The sequence below is a fragment of the Zosterops lateralis genome, assembly GCF_965231275.1.
Source record: "Zosterops lateralis genome assembly, chromosome: 1".
NCBI classification, from domain to species: domain Eukaryota; kingdom Metazoa; phylum Chordata; class Aves; order Passeriformes; family Zosteropidae; genus Zosterops; species Zosterops lateralis.
In genome coordinates this window covers 25,796,085-25,814,543 of record NC_139762.1, presented here as the reverse complement: position 1 = coordinate 25,814,543, position 18,459 = coordinate 25,796,085, and the positions used below count along the sequence as shown (strand labels likewise).

The following is an 18,459-nucleotide window of genomic DNA, read 5'->3' as shown; positions in this document are numbered from 1 at the left end:
AAACACATGACATGGCTGTACACTGATGAGTTACTGTGTAATGGTATAGGATGAGTTTCACATGTATCTCTTCACTGAAATTTAACATTTGTTGTTTGGTTTTCCCAATCATCTTTTATTGGAATCTTACAAAACCAAACGAAACAAAAAAACACTCATCCCAAATCCCAGCATTCTGCTAGTGATGAATTAACTTGCACTTTGTCTTTGTGGTCAAACATAGTGCTAAGGCAGAGTAACTTCTGTATTGAAAAGTTAATTTATAAATTGCCCTCATCAATACAACAGTCACCTGAAAGCTGATGCCAAAATATCTCAAATGATAGTTCTACTTCTTTCAAGCATCACGAGTTATTTCAAAGCATACAAAAAGCTAATAACCACTCTAGTTTTCAAGAGAAAAAACCCAACCACTGATATAACTAGAAATCTGCTTCAGTGATGCATTTCAGGAATATTTTCTGATATATAACTTACTTCTTTGAATTTGTGAGCAAGTTTGCTGGTGTCCACATCACTGGGGGAGAACATGTCATCATTTTCAGGAAGATCGAACACTTCAATAGCCATGTCACCTCCTGGAAGGACAGGTCCCATGTCTTCATCTTCTTCATCTGTAGCATATTCCCCTGTCTTAATTTTATAGCATTTAAGAAATTCCAGTTATCCTCTTATTATGCAGAGACTATTCAAAGAGTAATTAAGATACTGTGTAATCACAGCATTTTGCATATAAAAAAGGTTATCTTTGTCTTTAACCCCAGTACTGATGAATTCTACCAGACGAAATATAACACCACAGTAGTATTTCAGTATACCAAGAGAGAAAACAGCGTCTTAAGCACTAATAACTCATTTCTCAAACATTACTTGCTCTGTATTTTGATGGTTTCATCCTTTTCCAAGTGAGACCTCTTTTCCATTGGAAGAACTCTCCAAATTTATTTCAGATTTAACAAGGAATCTTTTCCAAACAGAAAAAAAAAAAAAAAAGGCAGAATACAACAAACAGGATCTTGATTAGCTGTTAGTAAAGTCATCTGGATGAAGTAATTCTCCAGTGATATTCCATGTTGAATCTGAAAATTCATTGGTTTGTTTTTTATAAACAAATTAACGATAAAAAAGTCACACCCACGCAGAAAGACAACAGTAGGAAAAAGAAACCGAGTGTCAGAGACAAGTTCAGAGTCTGAAGCCAGAGTTTACTCAATTTTCTCCCTGAATGAGGAGCTGCTTTGAACTAGTTTTGAACAATAAATGTGGGTGTTTCTTGGGCTGGTATATCATGAGATGCAAACAATTTGCTGACAAAACAGAATTTTGAAAAATCGTAAGCTGCAACCAGTATCTCAAGAATGAATAAACAGAACAATAATATTGAAAAGAAAAAGCTTGCAATATCAAACTCCAATCTGCCTACTCAGTCTTTTGCACACACGTCTGTGCTCACCTCTCCCTGTCCCTAAGGTAGGGACTGGTACCACCTTGCTTCTGCAGGGCTCCCTCTGGAAGCTGGAGCAGAGTTCGTATGGATCATAGACAGCCTGCTGGCTGAGCAGATGACTGTGCAAACACATTATAAAGCCAACACTTCCCTCGAGACCACATCTGGATTTATAAGGCTTGGGACTAAATAAATACATGGAAAAGGAAGGGCAGGGCGACCGGCACAGTCCTTTTCATGTTTATACACTAACACCACCAAAATTTTGACAAAACTATTCAAAGTTTTTCTTCATGAGCTTTCAGTTCCTGAGATGAAGAGACATAATACTATTATCAGAAGTATATTCCCCATAGTGTTAAAATGATCTGTTAGTGTAATTTTTTGACAGAAGGGCTTTTCAAAACAACGGGCAAGAATTCAGATGTTTGAAGAACAGTTCAAACCTCAGCTTCCTACCTTAATTCAGTGCCTCAGCTTTTGTTTAGGCTTATGTGAATCTCTCAACTAAAAAGCAGTGCATGCAAGACATTGACTCTAGGTGCACAGGTACACACAGACAGCACACAGAATCAAAGAATGGTTTGGGTTAAAAGGAACCTTTAAAGATAATGAAAAACCCACATTCTTCTTTTTTTTTAACCACTGAAATTTAAAAAAACAAAGCCGTAACACACAGAAAGCATAAAATAGATTAGTAAAAATTTATGATGTTGAAAGAACTACTAAAAAGAAGTTAAGTCACCAAAATGCACATCCATACTTTAAAATACTCGCTGTAAAGCAAGGCACATTTTTGGTGAGTTACTGCTGACTCTATAAATAGTAACATATTCTCCAACGAAATAAACAGTAACCACTTATTTTATATACTTCACACCTACGATGCATATATGCCTAAGAATCTCAATAGTCTTCTGTAAAAAAAGCTAACAGCTGGTTTTGCTTCTTCTTTCCTTATTTAAGAGAAGCAAAGAATACATAGTCCATCTCACTGGAGTTTTCAGGCATGTAAGCATTACAGCTAAACAAAGTAACACCTGAAATTGTCATTCTGTATGTCTAGATCTCATGCACACACTCAAAAAATCTTCTGTTACACTACTGTAGTAACTTCTGTTTCTACTTTATTGTCCCTGGCTATGTGCTGTAGCTGTCTAAACTGAAAATTTGGCTACTAACTATCCTGGCTCTTTCCAGGAGCATGTAATGCCACCTTCACACACCATCGGGGCAACCAGAAGCAGAAAGACTAACTCTTAAAATCACACTGAGATTTCAGAGAAATTAATTTCTGTGGGGCCAAAATACTAACAGTCCATGTACTTTCCATTTTGCAGTCACTCCCCCTGAAACAAATAAGGTAATAGACAACTGTAATTTCTGCATTAAAAAAAATCCTGGCAGGTCCATCAGCAGTGGCAAGGAAATCTCTGAAGCATGCAAAGAGGAGGGAGAAACAGGATCATTAACCAGAAAACTCATGCCCTGCTTATGTAAAACAAAACAGACCTGCCTTTAGCTACAGGTACATTTTAAAGGAATATATTAATACAAAATCCCCATTACATTTACCAGTTTTGGCAAAGGAATAAAACAGATGAATTTAGTTAAAACTGATTTCTCCAAAGACTTAAACTAAGAAGAAGTATTGAATACAAAAAGAAAAATGAACACATGAAGGAGGAAATTATTGGGGAAAAACTGAAGAGCAGACAATATTCTACTGGCCTCAGGAGCCAGAGTGTTTGAAGAGGAACATCAGGCAGCTAAAAATGAACACAAAGGAAAATCTTGCTTCAAATTGTACATAATGAGTATCAATGAGCACAGTCATTTTTGCTTCAATTAATGAAAAAAGTAGCTGTCAAAGCAAAGCACAGCTCAAGTAAACAAGACACCAGGACGACAAGAACACATTACAGAACACAGAAATAAATGAGACTCTGCTTTTGTCTTCAAAATAAAGGGATTTCATCTTACAGTCACATGAAAAACAAATTACAGGTTCAAAAGAACCAATGTGTACATTGAGGAAATATACATCAAAAACTACATGAAACACTTTGCCTGAAAAAATTCTCTCTGCTTTTGTTCCACATGGAACTACCAGAAGGTAGTTGTTCAGACACTGTGCCAGTTAGCTAGAATGTGAAATTCACTATTTTACAAGGAGCAGCAAGGCACCGAAAAAGAGTTGTATTACTTCAAATAACAAAGCCCTGTGAGGTAAGAGTTGTCATTGTAACTCCCAGAGGTTCCCTGCAATACATTTTGTTTCCTTAGCTGGCAACAGCAATAATATTTTTCACTCCATAGTCAATGAGAACTTACATGCTCTTGAAGTAAAATCTTAAAATCTTCATTCTGTGTTGGTGAGCAGAATTCATCCACGTAAAAGCCCTGTTTCTCATTTCAGTAGCACCTAGGGCTTAAGCTTGTCTCATCCAAAGCAAAAGCTTCTGATATTAGCCATTCCATTCTGCTGTATGCTATCACAGCTAATAGCATGAAATTACCAACATGAGCTGCAATTTTCCACTTCTAAAGGGAAAATGTGTTACTTGCATTGTTTAACTGCCTTTAACAGCAAATTTCTGAAATGTGCCTAACACTCCCAACCAGAAAGAAGGAGCTACTGCATCAGCCAGGATAATGCAGACAGACCTTCCCCAAATCACCATAACAAAGGCTGCATTAAGCTACACGTTTTGTTCCTGTTGAAACTCTCCCACAATCAGGGAACACCATTTGAAGAACTATAAAAATAACTCAAACCATCTCTTCATTTGATTTTTTCTTTGATGGCTTATACTTAATTCTTTCAAAAGAGTGAAGAAAAACATAATTGCACAGTATTAATCACTGCTTTTACAGGAGTGCATCATATTAATGATGTTGGAAAAAATGTACTCTCTGAAAGATTTGGTTTAGCAAATGTACTCTTTGAGTGTTAGATATTCAAGTACATTGCCTTTTTTTTTTTTTTTTGCATGTGTCAAGATTTTCTTCAATGGTTCTAAATGTTGCTTTGCTCTCAGCATGTCCTAATGAATGAGAATTTAAAATGAAAAAAATATTAATTTGACTATTAGTGATATTAAAATAGACTAAAACATCACTTGCATTAAACTACTTATGTATGATGAACAGAATCCTGCAATATATAATTCATTTCACATTTTGCATTACCCCACACAGCCTTCTGGGGAACAGGTCATCTGCTTTATGTGACTTTTGTCATTTGCTGTAAAACATGAAGATGATAATACCAAGTTCAAATCAAAATTCCAAGAAATGTCAGAATTTGACTCATGTGCACAGAACACTATGTTAACACAGGGAATTCAAAAGGTTTCAGTCAAGGATGCAGATCCAGGTCATACTTAGCGCACTAAGTAGGAAATACAAAGACTTCAAAGCCTTTATTTTCTGCCATGATGCTACAAATTAAAAGGACAGAGGATTTTAGGAAGTTAGACAAACTGATGATGAGCAAACTCTGCAGCAGAGGCAATATACTCTCCCAGCTTTACTGTGATTAGCACAGACTCACTAGGAAATGCCAGTGCTGCCTATTGTAGGTAACACCTGAGAAATAGCTGATTCTACTGGCTCAAGTGCTTGGCTTGTGGGAGCTTAACAACAAATTGTGAGCTGATGCACACTTAGTCTTTGCATGGATTCCACTGTGAACATCCATTTTCTTTTCTTTTCATGTTCATCAGTTCTGCACAAAGGCTTTATGTTTCCATGCAAAACCTTAAATGAAGGAGAATCTGAGAGCATCCTGCAAGCCTGTGATGATCTGCAGCCCATGGTAGCAACAGATTCTGAAACACAGGGATGCAGGGCATTTTTATAGTAAATAATGAGTTTTCAGTATTACTTACACAGTAAATGATATATATTTTAGAAACACTATGTATTGGTGTAAATCTTCCTCAACAAACAAGCTGTCAGGGAACATTCCTAGAAGGCAATGGAAGGGGAAGGTAGTAGGCTAACACTGCATCTCTAAATTTAGTACCTAATTCAAGTCCACTGCCCACTAGCTGACACAAGTTAAAACTGTCTAAGAGAATACTGCTTTTCAAAAGAATTTGTATCCTTCTAAAATACCTACATACTCCATGGGCTATGAAGACTGTCAGAAGTTCCTAAACAGAGGAAATCCAGCCAGCTGGTGACATAGCAGGATAAAACACTGAACTTGCACATGCCTGGCACACATTTCTCCTCCTCTGATTTAACCAGCTCTAACAAACACAAGTTGTTTGCCATGACTCCAGGACTCAAAGAAGATCACTGACTTCTCACTCTGGAAAACTTAAAATGTTATTGCTATCCTTGTGGTAAAGTCTCTGAGCCTCAGAATTTGGCAGTCTCAAGATAATTTTCTTGTTTATTTATGCAGCACTGTACCTGGAGATCCCTGTTACCGTATTTTAAATGGTGTAGGAAAATGAACAGGATGGCTTGACAGCTCTGAGACTGAGCAACTCATGTATAATTCTCTGCTGCCTCAATGCCAAAGTCCTTACTCTGACAAACCAAATGCTTCTGAACTCCACACAGAGTCACTACTCCTTTGATGAAATGGACTCAGAAGTGTAGTAGTGGGTTTTGTACACCTGCAGATATTCATTCAACCAGTACAAACTGAAGATTTTCTTGCCCAAAAGGTGCTCTGCTTACCAGAGCCAAAGAATGCAGGGCTGGTGGCGGTGTCTGGCAGAATATAAACCCAGCCAGACTTGTCCACACGGAGCAAGGTAAGCTCAAAGAAGTAATGCTTGTATTTGACAGTAAATGGAGCAGAAGTGCTTGTGGTGACCAAAAATGTCTTTGAACTGTGGTTAATGTGCATTAGATCACAGTTTACATTGTGTCAGTTGTCTAGGAATGGTGCAAGTTACGTGAGTAGACATGGATGGCATAGTCAGATGGCCAAAGAAACAGTAGTATTCAGGATTATTGCAGGTATTCAGTAAATTCTATTTCTGGTAAGTCTCTTAATTAAGAAAGTGAACATGCTACATTTCATACCTTAGTAACTAAGCACCAGTATTTATTCTGAAAATGTTTACCACCCATGCCCCAAATATATATATGGCATCAGATAGGAAATGGGTATGACCTTCAATGATCCCAATGCAGTTTTTAAGAACTGCATTTGTTCTCAGGCCTAATTGCTTCTCCTTCCAAAAGAGATAGTTGATGAGATCATCTGGATCTCCCCTGGTAGATGTCCTTTCCTTTCTTCCTCCTGTCCTCATATGCAACACAAAACTCTCCTCTGCACTCCAAAGGCCATTGTCAAAAATCATGTCAAAGTCACAGAGATACTCACTATCCTCAGTGTAATGCTAAAATAAGAAAAGATACCTTCAACTCTTATAAGGAAAAATCTGGGAAAAACTTGCCCAATTTTGGTTTTTCTCTGTAATCCAAAGGCACTACCAACAGAAAAGACTTTGTGAATTTAGTATCTTTTGTGAAAAATTTACGCAGTGAATAGGACTTACGAATTTGCAACCTCCAAATTGCAAGGACGAGAAACATCACATGAAGTACCTGCTCATACCTACTCATCCCTGTCTTCTTTCAGTATTGTACTGAGAAACACTTGCATGGCCATCAGTGTGACAGTGTCACTGTCAGCACCTCCACAGCAACAATCCCTACTGGAGCCTGAAGTACTACCAGGATCAGTATTGGCCAGTATGGGTTTAACAACATTTTCTTTATTGCCAGATCTAGAGTAACACCACCTGCATGGTGCATAAAGGTAAGAAACACAAGGTAAGAAACACAAGGTGTAAGAAACAAAAGGTAAGAAACACAAACATTTGAGATTTTTTTGCAGGTGAAGGTGTCCCACAGATAAAAGGTGCGATGCATCAATCACTCACACAGGTCAGCCACACGCCCCTCTATGTGCAAATACACAGTGAGAAAGATTTGACTGTCAGGAATTTAGGACACATCTCTCTTGCTTATATGAAAGTGATCAGACTACGCTCACCATAACATGGTGCTCAAAGTCCTCAAACCCTGACACCTACAGCGTGCTGTGATGAGTTGTGAGAAGTCTCTTCTCCCAAAGGCTAGTTGTTCCATTTCGTTTTTGAAGAGATTGTAAGAGAGTTCCTTCAAGAAACTCCTCTTGAATTTAATTCTAGACTAAAGAGAAGTTAGAAGACTTGCACATTTCTGTAATTTGAGAAGGGAATAGAGAGGATATGGATTTTTCTATCTTTCATGGTCTCCCACAGGCACACATACATATGCATATGTGTACAGCTCTTATTTATATAAGTTACATATGTCTCTGTGAAAGGATTAATTCTAAGACATATTGAAATATTTTACTTCATAATATCAATGGAAATTACAGTAAGTGAAAGCATAACTGGGGCCAGACAGGGTTTTTACTTAGTCTGTTGGGGTACTTTTCATTGTTCTGACATACTGCTATTTTAACAGTGTGTTTCAAAATCTGAGTATCTCCTGATTTTATGTCAGGAGTATTTTTTTATCTAAAAAGGAAAACTAACCTGAAATAAATGCATATAATGAATTCTCTGTGTCCCTTTATCTTCTGTTCCTTTACACTAAAAAAAACCAAAAAAAAAAAAAAACCAAAAAAAAAAAAACCAAAAAAAAAAAAAAAAAAGAAAAGAAAAACAACCAAAAACCAAACAAACAAAATAAAAAAACCCCAAAAAACTGGCCCAAGATGGAAATACACTAATACATGGAGTGTAGCATTTCAAATAATTTTACTCAAGATGATGTGAAATGATGACAATATGCTTGGACTATATGGAAGCAGTTTGTTACAAAACCCAGCAGCTAATTTAGTAAATAATAGAGACAGCAGTAGTCTCGGAAAACGCTCTCAAAGTAATCTTTCCAAACATCTTGGTATTTAGGCATACTAGGAATTTTATCAGAATAGAAAGAAATTATGGAAATTTTACTGCACAGTGCTGTTACTTTCAAAACCTTTGTTTTGGGAAACCGGGCACTACTTGTAAACATAGGTACAGACAAGGTATACTAATTCTCTATCCTAAGGAATATGTGTTCACACAGAAATAAAATCACAGTGTGTGGACGAAGGGGTCATACCCAGAACTTCAGAAAATATTCTGACTTAAGAAGAATATCAATTCTTCTAGGGAAAAAACCCAACCCCCTTAGAAGTTAGAAGGCAACTTTTACCAGCTTTCACAAAACTTTAACATTTCAGTGCACAACCAACCGAACTTCCCTCCCTTATTTCAGAAAGTTATATGCTTTCAAGGAAGATGAATGCTTACAGAAGCATCAACCAATTGGTATTTGCTCTTCTGGAACAAAACAAATACTTTAAATCCATGATGAAAAGTTTTTCTATAAATTTGTTCTTCAGTTAAGAGTCATCAAAATCTGTAAAAATCATCAGCAAATGTAATGGAATGGTCCAAAAGTTGACCTCTGAGTGATAAGTAAAAAGAAGGAATTAAGAATAAAAACCAGAACATTAAAAAACACCAAATAGTGAGACACTGGACAGTTTGTTACCTCATCATCATCTGCATCATATTGTGCATAGTGCTGCTCCAGCAGCTCTCTCTGGCGACGTTCTTGCTCTAGAGTTTGGCTAATCAGCTGCGCAACCTCACTCACTTGTCCCGGTTTTTCTCGTCCAATTACAAACCTATACAAAACATTAGTGAAAAAATATTACTCCTACCGTTAACTGAAGTTCTAGGGTTTTAGCCATTTCTAGTACAGAGGGCAGCCTTTTATTCCAAAGATCTGTAGTTTTGATTGTTTCAAATGTGTTCTGTGGATGAGATTTGTCACAAGGGCACTGTGTGCCGGAGTAGGAGAGACCAAACCAAGACAGGTCTGGTCACATGACAGAAGGGACCATTACAAGTTTCCACTCCAAGTTTCAGTAAAGCATAATTGCTCCCATTCCCCGTAGAGCCATGTATTTTCCAGAAGGCTACAGAAGACCAGACTGTTATGGATCCACAGTAAGAGCAACAGCCCACTTATGGCAGCTTATACGGAAAGGAACATGCACCAGAATAACTCCTTCCCACCCTGATTTAGAAGTTATCTTTCATTTCTGAGCTTTTATATTTGTCTTCCTCCGGTCTAGAAAACAGAATCTATTTCCACATTTTAAAATCTGACAGACACTATTTCCTTAATTTAAAGCTGCATTTAAATCTGTCTTTTATTTCATGAACTCCTGTTGCTAAGGAACGTTTCCTCCACTATTAGCTACTGCAGAACACTGGGAGCACACTTCCTTGGCTTAACAAAACACAAGGGAAGTGCCTCTTTCTTGGTTGAGACTTACAAGAATGCTTCTCAGTCTTGCTTTCAGCAACTAGAACTCAGAATTGGTTTGGATTGTAACCCTTTTTTTTTCCAGCACAGTGGCATAACCATATTTAGATATGTTGCTATCTCCAGAACTAATCATAAACACCCATTACCTAGTGAACTACTGTACAAAAGCACGATTTAAAGATGTCAAGCTGAAGAATTATTTTTTACAAGGCTAGAAAGATAATTAGGTAATTACAGATGAAAGAAGTATTATGTTGAGCTGAAAAGCACAATAAGGTGACACTGAGATACTGGATATAGTAAATTATTTGTTTCCACAACATTTGGCTCAAATGATGAATTTAATTCATTACTTGAATGAGAGGCAAAAATGTGCATTATAACCCATGTATGATTTTTTTTCTCATTAGTACTTCCTATCACTGTTAAAATCCCTTGGGATTTGTCATCCATGTGTAAGCCAACTTCCCAACAGTGGACGACCCTGGGTCCATTTCCCATGACAAATAATTTTTCAGAATATATGAAGTCAGGCACTATAGAAAGGACTGCAATTCAGAGATTATTTCAACATCAAAATACCCAACCTACTAATTACTTCCACAAGGATAAGAAAGGTGAGAATGAGTGACTCCGTTTGAAATAATGACACAAGGTGCTCTGAAAATAATTCGCAAGAAAGTGTCTTAGCTTAAAAACATCAACAGAAAATACAGCAGAACGTAGAAGAGATCAAGGCAATAAGATCAGCATTTTAATCCTGATCAAACAGATCACAGTCTGGTGCTCATATCCCACTATTACAAAATACAATATTAGTTCTCAGTAATGATAAAGACCTTGGGCTGAAAGAAAAAGAATGTTTCTTCATGGCCCCTAACTTCATCTGTTCTGCATACAGACTCACAGAGAGATCCTGTTTCCTCTAAATTTTGATTTTAGAGCCAAGTATTACAAAGACTAAACCAGTCATGTTTTCAGACTCAACTGGGAGGAACCATGAACTTTTGAAATTACTAAAGGAAGTGAAAAAGGATTTAACCCAGATCTGCTACTTGTTTGTCTTCTCTAATGTAAAAACAAATTAAAAGTAAATATGGAAAAAAACCTTATATTTAAAAAAAAGTAAGAAAAATTATACATTAATATGTTACTTACACACAGTAGAGAGAGCACACTTCTAAACATGTGAGGGAGATCCTCAATGTGTAAAGTTATGAAACCGCATCACAAAGTGATGCAAATACTGGACTCCCTCAGGCTCTCTGCCTGGTAAGTAACCTTCCTTGGAAAACACAAGACTCAAATATACTTCATACAATCATCCTTGTAAACTGAAAATATAGAATAGACAACATATAATGCATGCAAAGTCCGGCAATTCCTGATAATTTAGAAGTGGTTTTTGACACATTAGCTGTAATGCAGCAATATTTTCATACAAACACCATTAGGCAGGATGCAAAAATATGAAGCCTTATTAATTGAATTTTTCGTCTCATGCCAAAGCCACTTACAGTTCACAGTGATGTGATTTTCAAGGCTTGAATCATATGTAAAAATGAAGTTACTCAGTGATACCTGAAGCTGTCAGATGACATATGAATAAAAGCCTCCAAGCATTGACAAAGTTTAAAGCAAATGTTTTCCAAAATAGAAATATACTAGTAATGTTCTATCTTCTTAAAATTTATTGCTTTAGAGTGAGACATATCCAAAATGTCTGAAAATAATTTTTAGAAGCATTCAGTCTACAATCGATGTCAGTTCTAGGCAAAGAATTGTAAATTTGGAAAATGGAATACTATGTTCCCATCAATTACAGCTTTTACAAACTAAACCAAACTTTTTGTCATTTTACGTTCCATGATCTTAAGAATACCATGCATATAATTGAGATAAACCATAAATTACGAAGTTAAATTTTAAAGAGAGAGCTGAATAAAAATAACTTTAAAACTATAAAGTAGGGGCAGTTATTAAAACTCTAAGCATGAATTAGATATTTATTCACAGAATAGCTTTAAATACAAAAACTATCATATTCTGAAGTGTTTAAATATGAGAAAGAGACATAAGTCTCTGATTCACTGATCAAAAAATCAGTCACTGACCCATAATACACACATTTCAACAAAGTGGCTGATTATATATTTCAAATCAACAACATCAATCACATGCATTTCAGACTTCATTAATTAGTCTCAAAGGCTAGAAGTATTATAAGAAAGAACTATACATTCTGTCAGCAATATTTTATGAGAAGCTGGTCATGTTTTTATATATGAGATAAATTAGCATTTTACAGCCTTTAAACCACATTACAATAATACTCCCCTGGATTATTAAAGCCAGCAAATGCAAAACAAACTCCAGCAAATCTGTGATACAGCCACCCCTGTACTAAATCTCACATAATTACTGAATTTTTCTGAAATCTTCAAAAAAGAAGGAAGGAGAAAGGCAGGGCATTAACTGCCATACTCAAGAGTTACATAATTTAGCGGAATTACCAGCTGTAAAATATACTTTGTGGTTGTGGTTAAAATGAACAGGGATGGAGTAATTAGTAATACAGTAATTAGTATTTTACTCTATAATGGATTTTAGAATATCTAAAATAATTATGTATCTTGAGAAACTGAAAATTAACTACAGTAGTGGTGGTTAAGAAAAACATTCTACTGAAATCGGCAGCAACTCCTACATCTCCTGCAATCCATGATTTAAACATTTTACAGCACACCTGATACACAGCCTTCTGCATATGTCCAGCTTTTATTAAAAGAGGATCTGCAGACCTGTGCTTCTTGTAACAACTTAATGATTTTTTAATCAACTATAGGAACCAGAAACATTATCATAAAAATTGATTAAATTAAAAAGCATTTCCACTTTGAAAATAAGTGGTACTAAAAAAAATTGCAAAGGCACCAAATCTGTGATGCAAACCTGAAGTTCTGCAGCACACACTTTTAGTGAAATGAGCTAATGATTTCTTCTGAAAATACTTCAGGCATTAAGTGCTCAGTTAAAAATACATTAGCATCGTTTCCTTAAATCCAACAAAAATCAAGTAAGAATACAGCAAACACATGCTAAGAAAGAATGGGGGGGTTTCCTGTAACAGTATTCAAAATCTTTTCTTCTAGCCTTTCCTAAAATACAGTTTGGTCCATAAAAATGTACAGTAAAATTAATAATTCAGGGAGTTTTACAGTCAGATGCCTCATCCCTGGAACTGTTCAAGGCCAGTGTGGATGGAGCTTTGAGTGACCTGCTCTAGTGGAAAGTGACCCTGACAATAGCAGAGGGGTTGGCTCTAAATGATCTTTAAGGTCTCTTCTAACTCAAACCATTCTATGATTTTTAAAATGGTTTTCCTCTGAGCTTTAAAGTCTGAAGCTGCTTCAGCTATCATTTATCTCATTTATTTTAGGATGTCTTCAATTATCTCCTCTGGCTGCTTCCATTAGGTTAGCAGCCATATAATTAATCCAAAGTGCTAAAAGGGGTGTGAACTCTGTTAAGAAAGCAGTTTTATTTAGTCTCACAGCACCACAAGCTGGTATTTATGCGGTTATAATGAACAAGATCAACCTCCCCAAACAGCACCCTAAAATGCAGAAGTCACTGACTGCACATAAGGAGTTCACAGCCTATGAGCTACTATTACACTTCCTGGTATCAAACAATCTGAAACTCATAACACTCTGACCAATTTCAGTTGGAAGGAAACTGGTACAACCTCAGCCCCTGACTTGAAAAGATTGCCAAATTTGTCATGGCCTTGATCAGAATTACCCTTGCTGCAACTTCTGTTCATTGCCTGTTATTTTGTCCTTTTGTACTGAGAGTATGAAGAATCTGGGTTTATCAGTTCTACCTCATGGAAGGCAGCTGAGACAGCATGCTGACATCCCATTCTTTTCTTTCACCTGAAGATGTTCTTTCCACCTCTTCCTGGGATGCTGCCTGCACATCTGCGGTCCAGCTCACAGTGTTGCACAGGAAGGCTGCTCCAGATGCTGGACTCACATCAGCCCTTGCCTCATAAGGTTTCTGTCAGCCCATTCCTGCAGGCTGTGGAAAATCCTGATTGCAGCCCTGTGTTACCTGATCTACCTCATGTGCAATCTTATGTCAGTAAGACACCCAGCCCACCCCTGCATCAGAGACAGGCCTGTGCACAGCAATCTTTAAAGCTACTAGCTGGAACCAAGAGGACTGGTAGAGGGAAATAAAAAAGGTTTGCCTGCAGGTAAGTGATAAGTGACCCAAAACTAAGTGAAGAACTCTACTTGGAGATCAGCACCCAAAGTAACGTAATGAAGTGATGACTTATCAGTGAATGAAAGTGGCAATGACTGAATGAAGTAATTTAAGGTTACATAAGAAACATCTAAGAGGGCCATCTGTGTAGTACCTAGTGCAGCATGCTGCCTGTGTGAAGCCAGCACAGATAAGCAGACTTTGGGAAGAGCCTCCAAAGACCCTGGAGATCAAGTTGCCAGTAAAATGAACTGTTGTGCAGAAGTTCTGCAGCTTCTATCTTTGTTCCCAGACCTAGGATGAAGTAAAGCACCCTGAATTTAAAGAGATACAGAAGGACTTCAACTTAGCACTTTGGGTTGGAAGGGACTATGCCATGAGTACGGACACTTTCCACTAAATCAAGTTGCTCAGGGCCCCATTCAGCCTGGCCTTGAGCAGTACCAGGGATGAGGTATCCACAAATTTTCTGAGAAACCTGTTCCAGTGCCTCACTACCCCATGAGTAAAGAACTTCCTAATCTCTAACACAAATCTCTCCTCTTTTAGTTTAAAATCATTCCCTCTTTTCCTATCACTATCTGTAAAATGTCTGTACCTCTTCTTTATAAGTCTCCTTTCACTACTGGAAGGTATCATAAAATCTCCTCACTTCTCCAGGCTGAAAAATTCCAGCACTCTCAACTTGTGTCAAGGAGAGGTGATTCAGTCCTCTGATCAACTCTGTGGCCTCCTCTGGACCCACAGCATTAAGTCCATGTTTTTCTTCTGCTGAGGACCCCAGAGCAGGATGCAGCACTGTAGGTGGGGTCTCACAAGGCAGAGAAGAGAGGCAGAAGGCAGCATCATCTCCCTCACCTTACGGCCATTCCTCTTTTGGTGCTGACCCAGGATGTGGTTGGTCTTCTGGCCAAACAGTGGTATCAGTGGTACTGGTGGACGAGCAGCAAAATCACAGATCAAGCATCAGAAAAGCCTCAGCAGAGTCTCCAGAACTCTTGGATAGAAGCACCTGATAAACTTTGCTACTATCAACACTAAATGGATATTGAGTCAGACAATTAGGAAGTCATGTAAAAAACCCACACAATAATATCAATGCACTTAGATTAATTCTTCCTCCAGAAATCAATTGTAGTCTAGGGCCTCAGTGACACATGAGCTTTACTCAAGAGTACTTCAAAATTAGCCAAGGGATTCAATGTTTTGGCACCTCTCCAGATTCTGGTCCTTACATTGCTCCGTTCTTCTGAGAGTGCACATTAAGAATTGATTCCATCTCTTTCCAGACAGCCTGACAATGTTTCAACACAACCCTTGCTTAAAACACTTCCTTGAATACAGGGTGATAATTTAATCAACATTTTCTGTAGCACTACATGATTCTTATGGGAATGGCCACTTCAAAGAAACACATTCGTAAATCCGTGCTTTAACATACCTGAATGCAGTAACCTCTGTTCAAAAACAAGTGCTAGCAGGACATGTTCCTAAAAAAGCCAGACTGCTTTTTGAGGTCAGATCTGTCTTCCCTCACCCTCATTGGCATCCACAGGGAAGAAATCCAAGAAGAAAATAAAGATAGGTCACAAGTAAGCTTCTGAGTTCAGACCATGTCCTTAATCTGGATGATTACATGATCCAGATTCTAGGAAAGACAGACCATCCTCACAGCACAGTCCAGCTAAATGCTCCTACAGCACCATCCATATAGTTTGGTGAGTTATCCTGCAAGGATGAACAGCAGCTATTTCTGCCCAGCTGTCACAAAGCTGTATCCCATTAATCAAGGTGCACAAAACTGTGTGAGAGCTTCCACAAAGTAGTATCTTGGATGAAGGAGTAAAAAAAATAGCTAAATAAACAATGAAACAATGAAATAATGATATTTCAGTTGCAGGGTTAGTAGTTTATGTTTAGATCCAACCAAACTGAGCATGAACTGATTCAAAACTGGTCAAGTTGTTCCTTTTTCCAGGAAAAGAAAAGCAAAGCTGCTCCTAATTAAATCCAGCCCCACTGAACCTTATTCATTCATGTTATACTTAATTCTTAAAGGCATGCTCCAATACCTAGAAAAATAGTTTATGATTCAAAAAATATATTTAAATGAAGATTTCTTTATATATTTCACACTCAAACATATAATTTCCTGTCCAAAGGTGTAAATATTTCAAGAAAAAAATAGCCATAAAATTCAAATTAGCAAGAACTCAGGACACAGAGGCTATGCTTATGCTAGTAAATTACACCGTGCCAGAGAATGCTTTCCAAGTACTAGTAACTGGTCATCATAGTAAAATCATATTATATCACTGAAACTGTCTTGGAAACAGTTTGACCTGAGCTAACTAGTATTCTACTAAAGAATACTCAGACACAGTCCAGGAGCTGGAAAAGGCTAGGAGTCAGCTTGGATGTTTCCAGTGGACAATTTGGATATGGCCAGCCTACTCAGAAAGGTACAACTCTTTAAAGGTAGGAGCACTGACCACTCTGTTGCCAGCTGGCCTCAGCACAAAGAACAGTCCAAGGCACAGCTTGTCTACTACACAGGCACAGACAGGGAATATAAACCAGCTAAGCAGGGACGAATGTAGTCTTATCTCACTCACGCTAAGGGGTCAGAGGACTTGAGTAATTTTTCATGTTCAGCACAGTACTCCTGGTAGTCTCCCAGGACAATTACCAGTGCTTGTAGGAGTACTTTGCAGAAACCAGAAAGAAAATGTATTATGGAATCTTTAATATAACCACAGTGGATTAAACAGGAGAAATTTACACTACTTTGGCACACAGCACCACACATTTAGTTTCTGCGGGATCCACAATTCAGGTTTATCAAAGAAGCAGAAAGCACACCAAGCACACATGGCTTCTGAAGCAGCACAGTATGAAGTCCCAGCTCAGCAATCAGCATTGCAGAGCAAAGAGCTTTTTCTTTCCTTCTCTTTTTATCTCCTCAGCTCTTGCACTTGGATTCAAGGAAAAAGAAATAGACAAGGAAAGGAAGAACAAAACCACAACCCCCAGCCAGATAAGATAACCCAGCTCTCTGAAGCAGAGAAGGAGTGTTGTATCCTTTGGTTTGTGTCCTGTCTCATTACCCATTAATTAGCAGTCCTGCCTCTACCACAATGTGGATCTGCACTATGAAGAATGCCTGCAAATTTTAAAGGACCCAGCTGTTTCACAATGTAAGAGCACAGGCAGGCAAACTCAGAAGGAGCAAAAGAAAATCTGTACAGGCCTGCACACACAGAGAAGAGAAGATTATTACCTAGACCAAGGAATCACAACAAAGGCATGCTGTTCACTGTTATTGTCAACAACAGCATTCCCATCAGGGCATACTGCTGCTGTTTAGGTCCTGAGACTTCATCTGCCCCCTACACTGTCTTAGTTCTTGCAAAGACCTGACTGTATAAACTACCTTTCCAGATGTTGTGGTGGCAAACAAAACTAACAGCAGGCATGCAAATACTTCTTTTGGAAACAGTGCACTTTTCAGAAAAAAATCAGCTCAAGATGGGGTGAGGAATTAGCTGACGGAAGGAATAAATGACATTTCAGCTTGATGTTAATGAACAATCAATTATTTTTACTTTTCACCCTTTAATTGTTCCTTGTATAAGAGCTATACAAAAAGTAAAAATTTGTGAGAAAGACTGCATTTTCAGTTTAGTATGAGATAAAAAAATTAAGCTGTGATCTAATTGGGAGTTGAGACAGAACCCTACTTTGAATTAAAACTTTCCAGATAAGAAAAAACAAAATATGGCAATAAATTATTCTTTATTAGAACAGAGAACAGTTTACAGTAAGAAGCCAGAGGGCTGGATAGTTGCACTGCTGTTGTTAGAACATACTCTTTAATGATCTAGAAGATTAATTAGACATGGAAAGACTGGCTAACCAGTTATTTAAGATGGAAAGACTTGGATGCATTTCGGCAGAATTTAAATAAACAAAAGCAGGTAAACTTAATGGCAGGTTAGGATTAACACAATGAATAACTTTCACAGTGGTACAAGTCATGATAAACCAAACAGGTTTTGCACAGGTTCTGCGTGGTTTCCTGAAAAAACCCAAGAACTGATTCAGAAAGCACCAAGAGAGCACCCGCTCAGTGCCTAGCAACAGTTTGGAAAGCCAAGAAAATGTTTAGCCACATTCATACAACAGGATACGGAAGGAGGACACAGAATTTAAAATTTGCCTTTCCAGTAAAACGCTGAATTTGGTTAACTTCCTTAAAAGAAACATTTCAGAGAAAAATACTAATGCTAAAAGCATACAAGCAGCATATGAAGGACTGGGATTTTCTGATGATTCTCTCATGCAAGACCCTTCCTCCTTATCAATGCAGTACTTCTTCCAAG

The 18,459-nt window shown here is 37.6% G+C and overlaps 1 protein-coding gene across 2 annotated transcripts in view; it reads right to left on the bottom strand.

The window, feature by feature from the left end:
* The window catches only part of PPP1R9A (protein phosphatase 1 regulatory subunit 9A), a 133,168-nt gene that overhangs the window by 33,995 nt on the left and 80,714 nt on the right, over nucleotides 1-18,459 (bottom strand). For both annotated transcript variants that reach the window (XM_083860978.1, XM_083860979.1), the window contains exons 6-7: nucleotides 9,020-9,155; nucleotides 478-633 (exon numbers count right to left, since the gene is read on the bottom strand). In XM_083860978.1, coding sequence (XP_083717104.1) covers nucleotides 478-633; nucleotides 9,020-9,155 — 292 coding nt within the window. The remainder of the gene's footprint in view (nucleotides 1-477; nucleotides 634-9,019; nucleotides 9,156-18,459) is intronic.